General features: G+C 45.9%; 1 protein-coding gene across 1 annotated transcript in view; it reads left to right on the forward strand.

Moving 5' to 3' along the window:
• Window positions 1–21,011, forward strand: part of AGPAT4 (1-acylglycerol-3-phosphate O-acyltransferase 4) — a 110,721-nt gene that overhangs the window by 26,969 nt on the left and 62,741 nt on the right. The window contains exon 2 of the mRNA XM_079148628.1: window positions 7,530–7,795. Within this exon, the coding sequence (XP_079004754.1) occupies window positions 7,618–7,795 (178 nt within the window). The 5' untranslated portion in view covers window positions 7,530–7,617. The remainder of the gene's footprint in view (window positions 1–7,529; window positions 7,796–21,011) is intronic.

Genomic DNA, 21,011 nt, shown 5'->3' on the forward strand with positions numbered 1-21,011 from the left:
CTGCACCAATGGCTATTCAGAGACCCGTAATGTTGAACGAGGAGCATTTTTATCTCACAGGCGCTAAAGCTACAGAAGGCCTACGAGGATACCCAGCCTTGTTTTCTTCCATCTTTATTTTTCTTTCTCATGACAAAAGTGTTACCTAGGTCATCCATCTGTATTTTCCCTCCGAGTCTTGGATTCCTGGGCTATGAAAGCTCTCTAGAATTTGTTTTCCTCTGATGAGCTACTCAGAACCAACTCTGACACCGAATCTTGCAAGCATGTGTTTTCTGTGGACTTCAGTTTTACCATCCTACAGTCACAGTTTGGAGAGGGACTCGGGGCTATTTGATAGAGGATATAATGAAAAGCTCGAGTGTGACTTAGAGCTTCTTCAGAGTTCAGTTTGTTTTAGAGGACACCATGTACTGTACAGGATCTTGGACAAAGCTCTGCTCTATAAAATTTTTAAATAAGCTAATTTTACCTAGGCTTCTGCTGAACTCTTAGACTATGATGATTTTTTAATTGAGGAGTATTTCAAAGTTAGAGATGGTCCCTGTGACAGTTAACTCCTAGGGAATTCTCTCTCCTGTTTTGTTTTGGGCCTTAGGCCAACATAACCGCAAGGAATCCAAAAACTAAACTTAGCCTTGTTTGTCAGGACTAAGGGCGAAGGGACTGGCCCAGGGCTGCCCGGGTCCTGGCTGTCCTGGGGGGCCTCTGGCCACGTGTATTCCACCTAGAGCACAGCCACCTCCCGAATGTTCTGTGCCCAGAAGCCGCCACGCAGGTTTCTCCTGGGTCTCACCCGCCCCTCTGGCCACCGTGGCCCAGCAGACTGAGAGCAGTGGTCCCAAGGCAGCTGCTGCGGTTTCCTTTCCTTGGTCACCTGGCTAGCCGGCCGCTCAAGCACTGTCCCCGTAGTCAGGAGTTGGAAAAGCACAGTGGAGCTGGATCCTGAGTCACCATGGAGGAAAAAATGCATTGAAAAAAAAAATAAACAACAGCCTGCCTTGGGAGCGCGGTGATTGGCCTGCGTGGGGAAGAGGCTCCTGGAACGAACCTAGCCAGCTTCTGCCGGAGGATGGAGATCTAATAAAACTTGGGCCCGGGCCAGGCTCCAGGTGGGCTGGCTTGCTAAGTGTGTGTTGTGTGTGTGGTGTATTAATGTGTTGCAGGGTGTGTGTGCGCGTGCCTGTATGGTGTGCATTCATGCGGGTAGTGTTGGGTGTGGGCACGTGTGTGGCGTGTAGGGGCGTGTTCGTTGTGTGAGTTGTGGGGTGTGTCTGCATGTGTGTGGAGTGAATGTGTCGTGGGTGTGAGTGTGTGAGTGAGTTCACAAACACTGCTGTCAGTGTTTGGTGGGCTTCCATTTTCTGTGTTTGGTTTTAGAATGTGATTCTTCTCTCTGTATGACTTTGTGCCTTTGTCACTCGATGTCGTAACGGAATTTTATCCTTTTTACAAACCTGTGATGGCAACATTTCTCCATTCTGCCAGGTGAGTCTCCCGTGATTCACTTTCCGTTTCCTCGTGCTCAAAGTGTGCAGTGCCTCTCACTGGGTGCTCGTAGCAGCAGTTGCTAAGTGTCTGCACAGGAGAGACTTTCCCAGGCTTTGATCTTGTCCTTGACGCAGCCTGTCAGCTGCCAATTCAGGAGACCAGGCTGTGTGCAGGTGTTGAAGGTCCTGTTTGTGTGTGTCAAATGGCTTAGTGGGAAGGTGGAGTGTGGGTTTGTGCTCACTCTGGGGCAGGGAGTCCTGGAGAATTATCATTAAAATCAGGGAGTCCTGGAGAATTATCATTAAAATAAACAAGCCTCATTTGGAATTATAAAGGTAGTAGAATAGAATTTTCATTCCTTTGATCTCTTCTTGTATGTTTTATGAATTGTTCTGGATTTTTGAGGTAAAAAGATTCTCAATAAGGCATTGTTTAGGCTTTAATGGTTTTGCTAAATTGGCATGAATATTATTTTAGCAATTCTTAGATTGATTTCTTGGGAAGAATGAAAATTTTGCCTCTTCTACAGTCCTGACCTGATTGAGTACTATGATGTGAGTAATAAATAAATAAACAAGCCTTTGAAAACAAGCTGTTGACAGAGTTAACCCCATTTGGGGCTCAGCCTCTTCCTGAGCGTAACTGAGGCGCGTGCTATTTACGAGCGTGGAACATGGACCAAGGCAGAATACGGAAGTCTAACTGAGCTTCTCGTTTGTTACCTAATTTAATCTTCAGGCTGACAGCTCTTCGGGTCTGTTTAGAGGAGACTCCATGCAGCCTGAACCCTCTCCTGGGTGGATTCTGTACTTTCTTTAATTTGCCTATGTTTCCACCAACATGGGCCAAACAGCACGTGGTACATCTGCTTTACCACCCATAACTCGCTTTAGGAGTCTCCTGGCTCAAAGGCTCTGCTGGAGTGAGTGTGTATGTGTGTGTGTGTGTGAGTGTGTGTGAATATGTGTGTGAGTATATGTGTGTGTGTATGAGTGTGTGAGTGTGGGGGTGTGTGTGTGTGAATATGTGTGTGTGTGAGTGTGTGAATGTGCGTGTGAGCGTGTGTGTGTGAGTGTGTGTGAATATGTGTGTGAGTATATGTGTGTGTGTATGAGTGTGTGAGTGTGGGGGTGTGTGTGTGTGAATATGTGTGTGTGTGAGTGTGTGAATGTGCGTGTGAGTGTGTGTGTGTGGGTGTGTGAGTGTGAGTGTGTGAGTGTGAGTGTGTGTGAGAGAGTGTGTGTGGAGTTAGGAATGCTACCTGAGGCACCCAGAGCCGGGGAGCGCACTGCTGGCTTGTGCTTCTACCTTAGATTGGCAGGTAGTGAAGGAGGCAGGGGTTGAGTCCCTGGCGGGTAGAGGCTCGAGTGAACACACACTAGGCAGGTGTCGCCGCCTGCTGAAGGGCTCCTTAAGGAAACACGGGCGTCTAGGTGAATGGTAAGAAGGAAAAGGGTCAGTTTGTGTCTCACTGGCTTCCCTGAAGTGCCAGAGGGGGACGTCTCAGCTGCCCTCTCCTGCCTCCTCATCTTCTTGCAACCAGAGAGCTCTCCTCTTCCAGGCGCGCCCTGGACCAGGCCCGGGTGTCCAGCGTGTCCGACTGGCTCCTCACAGCCACCTCACGTTGACAGGCCATTCTGCCATTCTGACACTACAGGAGGGGAAAGAAAAGGCCGAGCAAGTGCCTTCCAGAGCTGCGAGTGGCCCAGCTGGGAGTGTGGCCCAGCTGCCGCACCTGGGCCCTGTCATCCCACCCACACCATGGGGTCGGCCTCCATGTGACCTCGGCTCCTCCACTTTCCGGACTCCCTTTCTCTGCTGCTGACTGGCTGCACGACCACCTCCTGGCTCCTGAACAGGCAGTCCGCCCAGCGTCCTTTTTGCACATTGGCAGCTGGCAGCGCTTTCCTTGGAGACTCGCAGTGCCCCACCTGCCTCCCACGTGCTCGGCCCATTCTGTGCCCGTAAGGGGGCAGTCTCATCAGAGAAAAGAATAATAAAACAGAGGAAAAAAGAATTGAGCCACAGTCCTTCAGCCAGAGTGCAGCCACCACTCATAGCCGTGGGTAGGGCGGCGGAGGTCCCTGAGGCTGGTACCTAGGTCATTTCGCAGCCCAGAGTCGTGCTTCCGTGGGAACTGTTTGACTCAAAATATTCCAGTACAACCCCCCGCACTAATGGCACTGCCTTGTTTTCTCCAATAGTTACGAACTAATCTAACAAAATAGACCCATCTTCAACAGCTTTCCATCTGGTCCTCAAGGACCTGCAGAGACTTGGTTCAATGATAGTTAAACATCGACTCATCTATCAGTCACCTGCGAAAGAAGGACAGTTTGAACCTTTGTGATTCCCAGTCACAGTTTTCTTTGGCCTGTGTTTAAAACACGGATTCAGTAATGTTGCAGGTGACGTCTGTGGTAAGTGCGTGGGTCAGACTCCTGTTGGAAAATTCAGACGCTGCGTGCAGACTGGGTTTTCTGGCACTGCTCCTGTCCTCCTGACTTCTCTGAACAGTCTTCGAGTTTCAAGAGCCCTCCACTTGTTGTGTTAGTTCACTGGGGGCCACTGCTCTGACTCCCCTCTGGTGAGACTCCTCTGTGCTCTTCACCCTGGAGACACCTGCACCTTAAGGTCCATTTGTGTGACCTCCGTCTGCCCTCCAGGGTGGCCTGCTCTGGCCTCTGGACTGTTGGAGGGGGATGCCCAGCAGGATGGACTCCCTGCACTTCACATCTGCAGGGGCTGTTCCCAAGTCCCGTGGTGTGTTCAGGGGAGGGCTAAACACCACTCCAGAGCTCAGCTGCATGCAGACCACTGCTGTTTCATTTTCTAAGCGCCCAAAACAAGCAAAAGGCATGTCATTTTTGGTCCTTTGGGCACGTGAGTTCTTCATCGTTGCCCTTGATAATAAGAAATATCTTTCTTTACAGAAAAGTGGAAAACAGCTTCATAGTTTTTTGTTGATTTACGAATTCCATAAGTTACTGCTCTGATATTCTCAGAAAGAGTATAAAATTCTTAGTTTCATCTTAGGCTCATATAACATGCTACTAAAGTGGGTTGCTGGACAATTTATCTCCATAACTTTCTGGGTACTTACAAAGCTGACAGAGGACAGGCAAGCCATCTTAAAATGTCTTCTCTCTGTCTCTTGTCATCACCAGTCGGATGTTTATGCCCTCTTTTCTCAGCCTGACAGTAAATTGACTAATTTCCACATTATAAGAGAAAGATGGGAAGGATGATTTGCCCAAACTTCTATCTGAAATAAACTTAAGATATAGGTCATTTATTTATCCCCCTGACACCTTTCCAAATAATTTAACTTCATTTCTTTCTTAATTACGAGCACTAAGACTAAAGAGTTAAATTATTTAACAAGCTCATGGTGCTTTCCACCTTGTTCTTCAGGTGAATTCCTGACTATTCTTATTTTGTTTTTGCACATGAATTTGAGAATCAGTGTATTAGTCCATTTTTTCATTGCTGGAACAAAATACCAGAAGCTGAGTAGTATATAAAGAAAAGATGTCTATCTAGCATATAGTTCTGGAGGATGGAGAGCAGACCACTTCTTCTGCTTGGCCTTGATGACAGTTTCATGGTGGATGGTATGAGGGTAGGAGCATGGGAGAGTGACAGATCACGTGGCAAGACAGGACACCAGAGAGTGAGGAGCACCACCTCGCTGTTTTACGACAATCTGCCCCCATGAGAACTCACTCTTGAGATCAGCATTAATCCCTTCCAAGGGCAGTTCCCCCTGTGACTTCACCACCTCTCACCAGGCCCCCCTCTGAAAGACTCCACCACCCCAACGTCACCACACCGACAAAATCCAAAATCAATATCCCTCTTAGGATGTGGATTAAAAGCTATTATCCCTTTTTACAGGTCGGAGGTAGAGCAGGGTCAAACTGAGGGAACCCAGGACTTCAAACCTACTCCCCGCCCCCTGCCTTAGGCGGCTAGGACAGGCACTTGAGGTCAGACGCGGAGGTTAAAAACCTAAGAACCAGAAGAAACCGGGCTTACCTGCCTCCAGGTCCCCCTTGAACACCATCAGCTTGGTGCTAAACCCCGGTTTGTTCGGTTTGTTCGTGTTAGTGCGGCTCTTACCTGAGGGCTTGGTGGTCTTGAACTTCTACAAGGAGAAAATTCTTCATTTCCCTAGTGCCCTGGACTCCTGATGTTGGCGGGTTTCCTTTTCTTAGTGTTAAATCAGCAAAAAGGATTTGTCAAATATTTTACAAACGTTTGCTAGACCCCCAGAAACCCAGAGAAGACTCACACTTCCTCTAGCAAGACTGTTTGGAAGCTATTAGCGGCTGATCCAGGTCCTAGGAATAAACCGCATGAATATTCACTCTCTGACTCTGACTGCTGCCAAACTGCCACCAGTGTAAATCACTCTGCTCATGGCTGCTCAAGTCAAGCGCAAGGAGACTGAGCTGCCAACTTTGCGCCTCGTCCTTAGAGGGAGACTTCCTGGGTCAAGTGCCATGGTCCAGGACTGTCTGCAGACATGCTGTCGAGGAAAGGCCTGAGATGTGGCCACGCTGACCGGCTTTGCTAACCGATTGCAGAGAAACCAGGCCAAAGTTTCCGTAGCATTTCCCCGGAGAAAGGCACAGTCCAGATGGTCTGAGCAAGTGGCCTATGCTTCCTGTGCCCATCCTCACAGCGGAGATCATCCCACACCAAACTGGAATTCCAATGGGAGTCCATCTCCCGACTCCGAGCGTCCTTTGAGCCCATGAACTTCACTGCAGGCCACGCTGTCTTTTGTCCTTGGGATGATTTCTGGGCTGCTCTGCAAAGGGGAGTTCTGAGCCCAGGAGAATGCCCTCCTCCTCCTCAGGCGCGCCACAGCCAGGGCAGGGGCAGGAGGGAGCTCTGAGTCAGAGCCGCGTCCCAAGGTCAGCCACCCGTTGCCACAGGTCACCTCAGCCAAGTCACCCATGTAGGAGTTGCCTTGGTTTCTTAGTTCGAAAAATGGGATAATACCAGTCATCTCGCAGGGTTCGTGGGAGTCTTGAGCGAGGTGATGGTTGTGAAGCCTCAAGGTAGACCATTCGTTTTGTGGCATTATTGATGAAGATCATAACAAATCTGGGATCTGTCAGCTATTAAAGTTTGTTCTAGAACTTGTGTTCTTCCTGGGGCACATTCTGCGGCTGGGAGAAGCCAGCCTGCTCTGCTTCCGCCCGCCTCTCATGCAGCATCCCAGACCCCTGCCTGCACGCTGCTCCTCAGAGGCTTTATTTGCCAAACTGAAGTCATTTCATGCTCTCCTGTTGGAACTGGAGTCTGATTACAGGACCAGGGGTCACCGCTGTGTATGTGTCGAGTTTCTGATTTTATTTAGGACATTTGAGGGGTGAGGGGGATGCAGGGGGCAGATTCTTGCCTTCATAGTTAGGAGAGTTTGCTGGCATCCTCAAAGTTCAGGCTTTGTCTACCTCCATTACATCATTCTGCAAATATTGAAAAATAATTGAGCTCCATCCCTGTGCTGAGAATGGTCCTCCAGGGCGGGGAGACGATGTTGAACTTCAAGATGGAGCAGCTGACAGCCAGAGGAGAAAGGCAAACTCCTGACCAAGACACAGAGGGAGGACAGGGCCAAGCCGGGAGGAGGAACCAGAGGGAGGGCCCAGAGCTGAGGCCTGTGCTGTGAGCAGCGCGCACCGAGACAGCATGCAGGGACAGCATGTGGGGACAAGGCTCACTGCCCACCCGGCCACCGCTTAGCTAGGAGGCAGGAGACATTGGCCGGGCCTCAGTTTCTTCACCTACAATAATGGTACCAACTTCAGAGGGCTCCAGAGAGATAAAGGGTGGGTTGTTCTAAAAGCACTCAGACTGCGTCCTGCAGGAAGTAGGCGCTGTGGCAATATTTGCTAAATAAAAGTCAATCGGCCAGCGAACCAAGAGTCTAGTCTCAAGCATACATTTTTCTTTCCAGAGCATCTTTTCCGATGTTAAAAGCACATCGTGCTTTGGCTAATGTTTGGCGTCTGTTTGTGTTTTAGCTGCCTTTCCTGACTCCTGGGTCTTCCCTGCATCTGGGCACATTCTGCCACAGCTATTCGTTTATCTTGGACAAGAGCGCCGCGCGTCATGGACCTGGTTGGACTGCTGAAGTCTCAGTTCCTGTGCCACCTGGTCTTCTGCTACGTGTTCATTGCCTCGGGGCTCATTGTCAACACCATCCAGCTCTGCACGCTGGTCCTCTGGCCCATTGACAAGCAGCTCTTCAGGAGGATCAACTGCAGACTGTCCTACTGCGTCTCCAGCCGTAAGACCTTCCCTTACCGTTCTGTTCCCCGTCCTCCCCGGGACGCGCGTGCCAGACTGCGGCTCTCCACGGGGCTCACCGCCCGTTCAGTCTCTGCCACACTGCTCTGTTTGGCTTGGGTCAGCTTCCTGTTGGAAATATCTGTTTTTGTTGTGACTTTGTGAAAATCATTCTTTGAATGAGGAATGCCAGGAACGTGAGATTCGGTAGGCGGGATGGCGTGTGGCTCCCACCCCATATCCTCTACCCTGCTCCTCCGAGGCCATCCCTGTCCGTGGCACCTCAGTGACCCTTAGAGGAACAGGCGTATGTCTGGCCCCTGTGTACATGGGTCCATGTGAATCTCTCTGCACATGTACATTTTTAAACATATATATATATATATTTTAAACATATATATATATATATTTTTTTTTTTTTTTAGTTGTTAGTGGGCCTTTATTTTATTTATTTTCATGTGGTGCTGAGAATCAAACCCAGCGCCTCACACATGTAAGCAAGCACTCTACCACTGAGCCATAACCCCACCCTGCATCTGTGCACCGATACATAATATATATGCTTTTTTTATTTTTTGCAATGCCGGGGATCAAATATGCATGTATTTTTAAAACGAATGGCAATGTACTATACTAGTCTCTTCCTTGCTTTCCCCGCCTATTATTTTGAGATAATCATAGATTTATATGCAGTCATGAGAAACAATAAGGCAAAATCCCAAATGCCCTTCAGCCAAGTTTCCCTCAGCAGTAACATCTTACAATATCCCAACCAAGGAATTGACATTAAGGCAATTCACGAACGCTTCTTGGCTTTCTCCACTTTTATACACACTCGTCAGTGCATGTGTTTTTGCCAAAGTGTTTCACACATGACTAATCTAACTAGCCTGAGTTTCGGCAATGAAAAGGAAAATCAGTGTACTGTGTATCTAGAGCTGTGTCCATCATTACTGTGGTGGACTTTAAGCTCATATCTCTTCTCAAAAGCGGAACACGCACCATATCAGTAGCATTCAATGCATGGGTACAGATATGTTTCAAAATATGATTGCTTTCAAATTAGTCAACTTCAAAATCTGTTACCTTAGATCATGCCACTAGTTCCAAATTACTGGTATTTTTCTGAAACTTTAAAAAAAACCAATTTGAATCAAAACAATAAAAGCTGTATACAATTTTCCAAATGGGTTACTGCCAATCCAGCTAGTTCTTATGTTCTTAATGTATTTTCACCTTTAATTGACACATAGTACATACATATTTATGGGGTGCAGTGTGATACTTTGATACATATATACAAGTATAATGATCAGATCAGAATAACTGGCACATCCATCATCTCAAACAATGTTACTTCTTTGTCTTGGGAACATTCCAACCCTTTCTAGGAGCTATTTTGAAAATATCATTTTTAAATGTTTTATATACCACCGATGTCTGTCATGGTTACCCTGAGAGCAGGGAAGTCACTCCTCCACCCTGCAAGGCCACACCTGGTGGCTGTGCCTCTTCACCCGCTGCCGTCTCGCTCTCCAGTCTCTGGTAACCACCATCCAACTTTGCACACAAACAAGGACCTGTGGAGTTGGTCTTTCTACACCTAACTCGTCCCTCGTAGCATAATGCCCTTCAGTTCTATTCAGTTGCTGTGAGTGAGTACGCCGTTCACTTTCACGGCTGAGTGATGTTCTACCACAGACGTGGACCACGCTTTCTCCATCCGCTCATCCTGCAGTGGACACTGGCTGGATTCCACCCACACCTTGGCTATGTCGAGTAGTGCTGTAACACACTGTGAGGTACAGGCGTCTCTTTGACATTCTGATTTCTTTTCCTTTGGATATCTGCCCCGTGGTGAGAGTGCTAGATTATATGGCAATTCTATTTCTGGCTTCTTGAGGAACCTCCATGCTGCTTTCCACAATAGCTGTGCTAATTTGTACAGCTAGAAATGCTGGATTTCCCTGAATCCTTGCCGCCACTTGCTATTTTTTTCTCTTTGATAACAGCCATTCTAACTGGGATAAGACGGTGTCTCAATGTGGTTTTGATTGGCATTTCTGTGATGAATAGTGATACTGAGTGTTTTTTCATGTTACCATTTATACTTTTTTTTTTTTTTTTATAGAAATGTCTCTTTAGGTCATTTGCCCATTTTTAAATCAGCTCACCATCACCATCATCACCATCACCATCCTTACCATTACCATTATCACCATCACCATCACCTTTATCACCATCACCATCACCATCACCATCACCATCATCACCATCACCATCCTTACCATTACCATTATCACCATCACCATCACCATCACCATCATCACCACCACCATCATCACCATCACCATCCTCACCATCACCATCATCATTTTATCGTTGAGTTACTTGCACTCCTTAATGTCCTGGATATGAACCCCTTGCCAGATGACTAGTTGGTTGGGATTCATTTTGACATTATTATACAAGCATGAAATCACATTTGCTCCAATTCAGTCCCCAGTCCTTCTCCACATTCCCTTTTCTTTAGGTCCTGGTCTTTCTTCTATTTATTTATGTTTATTAAATTAGTACCTTGTGGATATACATAAAGGCGAAATTCATTGTAGTATACTCACATATGTACATCGGGAAGTTTGGTAAGGTTCCTTCCACCATTCTTCCCTTTCCCTATCCCTGCTCCTTCCTCCTCAGTCGGCTTCCTTTACTCTGTTGATCTCTCTTCTATTTTCATAGATGCCCCCGGCCTTTTTCTTTTACTTTTTTCCCCCTCATTTTGGTCTAGCTTCTGCATGTGGGAGAAACATGCAGCCCTGACTTTCTGAGTCTGGCTTCCTTCGCTTCACATGATGGCCTCCAGTTCCCTCCATTCACCAGCAAATGCCGTGATTTCATTCTTCTTTATGAAGGAGTAAACTCTGTTGTGTAATAGATATTACCTTTTTTTTTTTTTTCCTGTTTGCCTTTGACGGGCACCTAGACTGGTTCTATAACTTGGATGTTGTGTGTTGCACTGCTATAAGTATTGGTGTGGCTGCATGGTACGCTCATTTTAGATCCTCTGGATGTATACCAAGGAGTGGGATAGCTGGGCCATATGGCAGTTCCAGTCCTACTTTTTTGAGGAGTCTCCATATTGTTTTCTAGAGTGGTCATGCTAATTTGAAGTCCCAACAAAAATGTATGTGTGTACCTTTTCCCCCACATCCTTACCAGCATTTATTGTTATTGATAATAGTCATTCTGATTTAAAACCAGAAATCACTAAATAGGACAGCATCAAATTATAAAACTTCTGCACAGCAAAGGAAACATTTAGGAGCATGAAGAGAGACACTACAGAATGGAAAAAGATCTTTGCCACCTGCCCTTCAGATAGGAGATTAATATCTAGAATGTATAAGGAACTCAAAAATTTAACACCAAAAGAATAACCCAATTAACAAATGGACAAAGGAACTAAACAGACACTTCTTAAAAGTGGAAATACAAATGACCAATAAATATATGGAAAAATAGTCAACATTTCTAGCAATCAAAGAAATGCAAATCAAGATGACATTAAGATTTCATTTCATTCCAGGCAGAATGGCAGTTATCGAGTTTTGGGTCTTGTATATAACTTGGAACGCTTTGAGTTGATTTTTTAAAATGTTGAGAGCTAGGGATCTACTTTCATTCTTCTGCATGTGGATATCCAGTTTTCCCAACATCAATGGGGAGATGGTCATCTGTCCCATGTTTGTCCTTGCTGACTGTCAAAAATCAGTTGGCTATAAACATGCGGGTTTGTTTCCGGGTGCTCTGTATCATCCCATCCGTCTGTCGCTTTCACACCAGTGCCACAGCTTCGTAGTGAGTCTCCATTCAGGCATATATGCCTCCAGCTCTGCTCTGTTGTTTGGGATTGCTTTCGCCATGGTGAGTCTTCTGTGTTTCCATGCAAACTTTAGGAGGGTTTTTCCCCCCCTACCATTATGAAGAATGTCATTGGTATTTGTTAGGAATTGCATTGAATCTATAGATCTATAGATTACTTTGAGTAGCATGGGCATTTTACATTTTTATTTTTTATTTTTTTTGCAGTATTGGGAAGTGAACCCAGGGATGCTCTCTACCACTGAGCTTCACCCCCAGCCCTTTTTATTTGGTTTTTGAAATAGGGTCTCACTAATTTGCTGAGGCTAGCCTCCAACTGGAGATCCACTTGCATCAGCCTCCTGAGTCACTGGATTACAGGTGTGTGCCACTGTACCCAGCAGCATGGGTATTTTAACAACACTGAATCTTCCAGTTCATGAGCATGATGTCTTTCTGTTGTGTGTGTGTGTGTGTGTGTGTGTGTGTGTGTGTGTGTCCTCTTCAACTTCTTTCATTAGTGTTTTGTGATTTTCATTGTAGAGACCACTTGCTTCCTCAGTTAAATTTATTTCTAGGCATTTTATTTCCTTTGTAGCTATTGCGAATGGGATTGCTTTCATTTCTTTCTCAGTGATTTCGTTCTTGGTGTATAATAATGCTACTGGGATTCATACATCAATCATGTATCCTGCAACCTTACTGAATTTGTTTATCAGTTTTAGCAGATTGGGGTGGAGTCTTTAGGCTTTTTACATATGAAATCATGTCCTCTGCAAACAGGGATCGTATGACTTTCTCCTCTCTTATTTGGATACCCTTTATTTACTTCTTGTACACTACTGCTCTATTTAAGACTTCTGCTACTCTTGAATAGAGTGGTGGAAGTGGACATCTTGTCTTGTTCCTGAGCTCAATGGAAATGATTTCAGCCTTTGCCCCTTCAGAATGATACTGGCCGTGGGATTATCTGTAGCCTTTATGGAGGAACATTCCTTCCGCACCTAATTTTTTGAGACTCGTTATCATGAAGACATGTTAAATTTTGTTGGATGTTTTGCCTCCATTAGGATGATCCCATGGTTTAGGGCCTTCATCCTGTCGATGAATGTGTTACATTTCTGTATTCACACGTGGACCCGTCCTTGCACCCCGGGGTGAACCCCACTTGATGGTGATGGATAATCTTTTGGACGGGCTGGTGAATTGAGTTTGCCAGTATTTGGTGCAGATTTTTGCATCTGTGTTCATCAGGGACGTTGGTTTGTAGTTTTCTTTGTCCCTTTCTGTAGTTCAATGTCTTTGTCTGGTTTTAGTTGGTCTTGTAGAATGAATTTGGAAGGGTTGTTCCCGTTCAGTTTTGGTGGTGTTGGGTCTTATTATTTTTGTCGTGTTCTTTCCCTTTCTTTTCTTTTCTTCTTTTTTCTTTTTTTTGGGGGGGTGGGTAGAAATTTGAGAAAATTGATGTTAGTCCTCTTTTAAAAGTTTATTCATATTCAACAGGAAAGCCATTTACTTAGTCCTGTTGCATCCTTTGCATTTCTGTAGTATGGATTTGAATGTTTCCTTTTTTATTTCTGATTTTATTCATTTGCTCCTCCTCTCTTTTTTTTTTTTTTTCCTCAGTCCAACTAAAATTTTGTTGATTTTGCTTCCTTTTAAAAAGCCAACTCTTTGTTTCACTTATCTTTGGTATTCTTCAAAGTCTCTATTTGATTTCTGTTCTGGTATTTGTTATTTCTTACTTTAATTTTAGGTTTGGTTTGTTCTTATATTTCTAGTTCCTTGAGTTGTATCTTTAGGTTGTTTATTTGAAACTTTTTTTTTTTTTTTTTTTTTTTTGTCTTTTTTTGATCTAGGCATTTATTTCTATAAACTTTTCTGTTTGTATTTTTTTTTTTTTCTTTATCCCAAAGATTTTGGTATGTTATGCTTCCATTTTCATTTATTTCAAGAAATTTTAAAATGTCCCTTTGATTTCTTCATTGATCATTTAAGAATGTACCAATTTCCACGTATTTGTACAATTTCTAAAGTTTCTCTTATTGATTTCTTATTTTATTCCATGGAAGATACATGATGTGATTCTGATTTTTAAAAATTTGTTGAGATGTCTTTTGCATACTGACCCGTGCTCTGTACTGGAGCATGTTGCATGAGTTGATTTGTAGTTATTCTGTAGCTGTTGGATGAAATGTTCTGTAAACATCTATTAGGTCCATTTTACCTATATACCTATAGTATAGTTTAACTCCATTGTTTCTTTGTTGATTTTTTTTTTTTTTTTTTTGTCTAGATGGTTTACCCATTGATGAAATTGGGGAAATTGAAGTCCCTAGCTATTACTGTATTTGGAGTCTGTTTCTACCTTTAGATTTAGTAATGTTTGCTTTATATAATTGAGTGCTCTAGGGATGTGTGCATATGTATTACAATTGTTATTTCTTTTTGTTGAATTGATCCTTCTGTCATTATACAGTGGTCTTCCTTGTCTCTTTTTACATTTCATGTTTGCAGTCTGTTTTATGTGAGGTATAGCCACTTCTGCTGGCTTTTGGTTTCCCTTTGCATAGTGTATCTTTTTCTATCCTTTCATTTTCAGTCTATGTGTCTTTAATAGTGAAGTGAGTTTCTTATGATGAGCAAATCATTGTCCTTTTTTTTTTTTTTTTTTAAATCTATTCAGTCAGTTTAAATCTTTTAATTGAGGAATTCAAGGGGTTTACATTTAAGGTTATTGTTTATAAATAAATACATACTCTTGTCATTTTAAATTTTTTCTTGTTCTTTTTTAAGACCTCTGCTCTTTTCTTCTCTTGTTCCTGTGTGTGATTTGATGGTTTTCCACATTGATAAGTTTTGATTCTCTTCCTTGTTGTGTCTACCTGCTCTAATGAGTTTTGTACTTTTTGATATTTTCATAGTGATAGTATCTATTTTTGCATCTTTAAAGATGCTTAAGCATTTCCTATAGACATTGGTTATTTGGGAATGACTTTCCTCTTCATTTCTGAAGGATAGTTTTGCCAGGCATAGTATTCTTGGTGGGCAAATTTTTCTTTTAGGACTTTGAATGCATTATCCTATTTTCTCCTGGCTTGTAAGCTTGCAGCTGAGAAGTCTGCTGTTAGTCTCATGGGGATTCCTTTATATGTGAATTCTTATTTTTCTCTTGCCTTTTTAGAATTCTCTCTTTGTTTTGTACTTCTGACAGTTCAATTATATGTTCCTTAGAAAGTGTATTTTTTAGTTGAATCTGTCATGAGTACTTTGAGTTTCCTGAATCTGGGTGTCCATATCTTGTCCAACATTTAGAATGTTTTCAGCTGTTATTTTGTAGGCTAGGCTTTTTTTTTTTTTTTTTTTTAATGCCTTTCCCCTTCTTCTCTTCTTCTGGAGTACCTATAATGCAAATATTTGTTTGCTTCTTGGTGTTCTGTCTGTTTCATAAGCTTCCTTCATTCCCATAAGTTTCTTTCTTCTGTCTGACAGCTTTATTTCAAAAGAACTCTTTTCAAGTTAGTAAATTCCTATGCTTGATTTGTCTGTTGTTGAGGCTTTTACCTGCATTTTTGTTTCATTTTTTGAGTTTTTTAGCTCCAAGATTTCTATTTGGTAGTTTGTTATGATCCCTCTCTTTGCCAAACTTATCATTTAGGTCATGCATTGTTTTCCCAATCTCATTGAATTGTCAGTATTCTCTTATATCTCATTGAATTTCCTTGTAATCATTTTGAATTCTTTTTAAGGAAGTTCATGGATTCCTTTTCTTTAGTTGTCTGTTGTTAGAAAATTACTTTTTTTTTTTTTTTTTTTTGAGGCATCGTATTACCTTGTTTTCATGCTTCTTCTGTCTCTACGTTGATGTTTGCACATCTGGTGGATCATTGGCCTCAGCCAGTTTGGTAAAGTGGTTCTCATAGTAAAAGACACTCCTGACTTTGTGTTCTAGGATGTAGGTTTGTAGGCTGTGTTGACTGTGCTTCAGGGGGAGTGCAGTAGTGTAGTTCTCATAGCGGTCCAGCTGTAATCAATATCGGTGATGTCTGTGGTTGTCTGTGTGGCCTAGACTGTAGGCATTTGTGGTTATTGCTCCTCCAGCTGGGATGCAACTCTCGTAGGTAGGATGAGTTCACTCGCAGCTCTGAGAATAGTGTGCCTGGCTGTGAATGCAGTGAGCCCCTGTGGGTGAGAATGACTGGTGAAGTAGGGAGGGTGGGTGGATATCACTGTGTGAGACCCACAAAGTAGCTGGGGTTCACTGATGGGCCCTGGTGGGGTATCTGTCAGTGTGCCAGGGCCATGCAAATGCATTTACAGAGCCATGGGTGGTACCAACCTGCTTTGGGTGAGCTTCCTGTTTGCCTTCTGGGACATCAGAAAGCCAAGCAGCTCAGGGAAGGCTACCTAGTTGCTTCCTGTGGACAATGGGTAGGATTGCCTGCTTCCTAGGACATTGATGGGTTGACCTTCCCATGACAGGCTCCCCAGCTTTCCTAAGGGCTGAAGGTGAGTGAATAGGACCACCCATCCACTTCCCAGGGGTTCCCTGTGGACTGAGCCACTCAGAATGCACTACAGGCTGTTTCCTGTGGTGTGAGAGGGAGGTTGAGCCACCTGGCTATTCACAGGGCCAGGCTGACCTTGGGTCTGCTGCCTGGCTGCTCCATAGGACTCCAGGCAGGTGGGTGTCAAGACGCACCATGTGGCAGGAGCCTACACAAGGAGGACACAGTGTTTCTGGGCTCTGTCCAGAGTGGGGCTGCAGCACAGTGACCCAGCATCTGCCCAACAGGACTGCACACCTCTCAGCAGCAAATGCTTTGGGCCTGTCGGGGCCCCTGCTTTCCCACTGGGTGAAAGCCCTGGCTTTAGGGATTTCTGGGGAGAAGGGATGGTGGATGCTCTGTGCCTCGTTCCCTTCTTCATAAGGCTGTTGGCATCTCCGTGCTCCATGACACCGCTGCCACACCCCACTGTGCTCCAGTGCTCCACCCCAAGCCCTCCAGGGGAGTAGCTCTAGGTCTCCCTTTCTTGGGTCCTTTTTTGTGGAGAAAAGCACATCAGGCACCTGTAGTCAACCAGATTCCAGTCCCATTTCCTTTTATCTTATTTTTCTAAACTACCCTGGGAGGGAAAAAGTGATAGAAACATCCTTATTTGTGGTGCCTTTTACCAACTCAGAACTTGCAAATATGTCAGATGCTATTTCTAATATGATTTGAACACAATATTTACCATATCTTATACTAGAGTGTTCTACATAAATACGCCTTGAAAATGTCCATAACATCATAAGGCTGATATAATGGTCCAAAAATCTCTGCAATCCATTTGTCTGTGGCCTGTTAGGTACGAACGCCCATGAATCCAACATCTTGTAATGTACTTCTCTTTAACATAGGCTTTGCTCCGGTCTTGTTCTCCTGGTATTTAGCCGTGTGGAGTGGTACAGAGAAAGGAGAGAGCTGTCAGAACAGGGCAGAAGAGCAGGAGATGGTCTGGGGCTGTTTGAAGACAGGAGTTCGTATAATTGAGAGAGAGGATCTAGGTGACTGAGGTTGACCTTATGATCTTAGATACGTGTTGTACTCTGGCAATAATTTTCTAGTTTTACAAAATTAGATTTAATACAGCAATGCTGGTTGTACTTTTCATTGAAACCTGCATTTATATAATTTGACTGCACTTGGGAGATCCCAAAATCTTTCAGATTGAAATGTAAAATTTCTCACATTTGCACTGTCATGACCCCTGTCCAAATTTCAAGCAGATAGCATCTAAGGATAGGGGTGCTCGTTTGCAGTTAAGAAGTTAGGAAATCAGATCTGGATCCAGCTTGCTGAGAGCACTCTGGTTTGTTCCCAGTGGGTCTGACGCACTAAGGTGATGGTAGGATCGTGTGGCTACCTTCCTGAGGTGCTTCAGCCTGGTTGTTTCTTGTGCAGATTAATGAGTAACAAATTTAGAAAGCAAGGCAGAATATTTATCGCCACAAATTAAGTTATTTAGAACAAATTGCAAATGAAATTCAAGAATTAACCATGTAAGACAACTAGCGTTTCAAGGCAGGGTGTGGTGAAGGGTTGGCACCTCCACCCAGGTGTGACCCCCACTGCTGTGTGACTGCTCCACCAGGGTAACTGCCCACAGGCTTTGGGGCCGACAGTAGCAGAATTTTCTAGTGATCTGAAAGGAGAAGGGAAGACTTCTCTCTAGAAGAGCAGTCCTAGCTCCTGGGGAAGGAGACTGGCAGAGGCAAGGGGATCCATGCTGGACATAGCTTGGGCACTTCACTGCGGTGAGTCCATTCAAATCAGGAACGGTGCCCCATGTCCAGGGTTCTCCCTGGCCTGTGCTCCAGGAGGCATTGGGTGCAGAGCTGGACTTTTTTGCTGCTGCTTTTTCCTTGCTCTGATTGACAGATTCCCTCACACCTGGAGTGTTTCAAAACCTCCAAAGACATGAAGAAGAATTTCCAGGGCTCTGACTCCATGGGCTACAGCTCATGGGCTGGTGGGCAGCTGGAGTAGCAGAGGGCTATGCAGCTTTAGTTTGGTGCAGCTCCCTCTTCTCTCCAAGCTCAGATTAAAAACTATGCATGGGTCTAACTGTGTATTCTGGCATATGAACCATGTGAAGGGTAGAAACATCAGTCACATTCATCATTCGCAGTTGATTTTCTAAGAAAAAGGCAGAATAGATGGTTTCCTCAGGATGCAGCTCCATCCCTCACCTGGTCACCTTCACTAACAGGGCTATGCCATGGTCCCTTCTTACATTCAACATTATTTGTTAAGGGCTGGATGTTGTAACACATGGGTTCAAGGCAGCCACCAGCTCTGGAGTGATGGCCGTCACGTGCTGAAGGCCACACTGATGTTGATGATTGTCAAAGCACAAGAAAGAACAGGATGCCCCAGAGTGCAGGCCTCCTGGCTAACAACCTGCCAGCTCTGTAATCCAGATGGCTGGTTTTTAGGGGGCAGGGGCCGTCTGGTTTTCGCCTGGATTCGTAGACAGGAAGTGCTGAGTCCACCTGGCTTAGTATGCAGAATGAGGGGGGAAGGAGGGAACTGCTTCCTTAAGGTCAAGAAGAGTAGGTCAGATGCGAGAAGCGGGGTGAAGGTAGGACTTCATGCAGGGGCGATGTGCCTTTTAATCTCCAGGAAAAGGTGGCCAGGGCTGACAATTGTTTTTTCTTCCTCCTGACATGGTGGATTTTTAAAAGACAAAACCAGAAAGATTAGGACACTTTATTTCGTATCAATGTTTTAAAAGAAAGAAAGGAAAAAAACAAAACAAAACAAAAAAAAGCAGGGGGTTGGGGGGCCGCAGATGACTCCAGTGTTCTGGGAAGGACTGGAGAGACAGGCAAGGTGGAGACACCCCGGCCCTGCAGCGCGCCAGCTCGGGGGCCTGGCTTCCAACCCAGCGCGGCCGCACCTGCTGCCCAGGCGGGCCTGCCGCTTGTGCGGCGAGCACGCTGCTCCTGGTTTCCAAGGGCTGTGACGCAGGGCTCCACGGAGCTCCTTTCATCCGCAAGGCCACGTGGTGGCAAGGAGGGGGCAGAATTTGGAGTGTCAGGATGCAAAATAAAGCATCCCGCCCACGCACTCCCAGGCCGTTGGGTGGTGGGCGAGCCCCAGGAGCCCTGGGGTCCGAATAACAGTCCTATCGGTGCAAGGGCTGCTTGTAAAGCAGAGAGCCGTGCGCAGAGCGCTCTGCACGGTGCTGGAAGCGCATCCACTTCAAGGCAGATGGGGACTTTCCTCTCCGGAGGAGGGAGAGCCCGGAAGAGGGGCCAGGCGGCTGTTTCCTTCCGTGGCCTTGACCTGAGCAGGCAACTTAGAAAACACAACCACGTGTGAAGCACGAGGACGGGATAAAATAGACCGGGATCCGATCTTCTAATTAAGGGCTTAGATATTTGTGTTGTTTTAGTTCTTGGGAATGTTTAGGTCCATGTCCCCAACCCCCCTTTTGAAGCTTATTTGTGTTGTATTTGTGGGCGGATGGGAGTGGCCAGTGTGGAGACAGAAGCAGCTCTAAAGCCCCCTGAGACCACCACCGTGGGGGTCCTGCCTTAATAAGCTTCACCTTCCTACTGTAATCATGGTAGACATCTGGGGGTACTTAGGGGCTCCGGCAGCAGCCAGCAAGCCTGGCAGAAGTCGTCTGTGATCCTGTCTGGAAGGACCAGGCTTGGGAACTTGTCAGACACAGCCGCAGCAGAGACTGTGCAGGCAGGAGGGACGGGAGCCGCCTCCCTGGCACACCTCTCTGAAACTGAAGCCCACAGAGAGTGGCAGTCATCTCTGCCCCTGGGAGAGCAGATTCTCCACCCAGTCGGGGACTTCCAGTGGAGTTTCAGAGCAGTCAGGCCTCCTGGCCAGGTGGAAGGCTTGGTTTTGTCCCTCCTCTGGACAGGGTGGCGGTCCCTCTGGGGCGAATTTGTTCATGCTCTTATTTGTTATGCCCAGGAGTTGGCAGGTGGGTCTGCAGAGCTTCCAAGATGAAGCTGGTGGAGGGAAGCAGCCTGTGATGTGTGACTGAGAAGGGGACCCCATGCTTCTGTTCTGCATCTCGGGAGAGCTGCAGCGGCCTTGCTTCTGGTTATTCTGGGTGGGTTCCGGCTTGGTGCTGGGTTCTGCACAGAGCGGTCCCAGAGATCAGCAGGCTGTCTGCTTTTCCACCAGCCCTGGGACGTCTCTAGGTGTGGCTGCCAGGCCTGCCCAGGAGGCCAAAATTTGAACACCACTTCCTTAGACAAAGTACCCTTTTAGCATTACGGTTCCAAACTACCCAGCAAACTGAAAAACGTGATTTTTTTTCTTTCACTGTGATCTCACTTGCACTGTGCTGGGGAAGCCCTGCCAGGCAGGGCAGATGGCAGTCTCTTGACATCTCTGCAGGCCTCTCAAGACAGAAGGCAGGACCAGGAGGATGCTATGAGTGATAGTCCAGTGCTTTGATTCCCAGGTCACAGGTGTGAATTCTGTGCCCGGGAAGTCAATGCCAAATTGGCCTGGCTCTCCAGGGCCACCCAGCTGCCTTTCTGACTCTGAGAAGTATGAGAAGACCAAGTTGGTGGCTTCATCAAGCTGGTCATCTGGGCTGGGCTGTGACACTCCCTGGCATACCCCCTCCACCGTCTTCCAGTTAGAGTGGCCACTAGGGAGGCAGCGGCCCACGAGCCACCCAACTGTTCCTGTGGCTCAAGCGGAAAACACCAACCTGGCGCCCCTGAGAGAGGCTCTGCAGAACCCTGCGATGTGGAGCTGATGAAAGAGACAGTGCTGAGGCAGGAGCTGGGGAGCCATGGGGAGCAGGGGAAGCAGCCCTGGCCTGCGCGT

This window comes from Sciurus vulgaris (assembly GCF_902686455.1).
Source record: "Sciurus vulgaris genome assembly, chromosome: 7".
NCBI classification, from domain to species: Eukaryota; Metazoa; Chordata; class Mammalia; order Rodentia; family Sciuridae; genus Sciurus; species Sciurus vulgaris.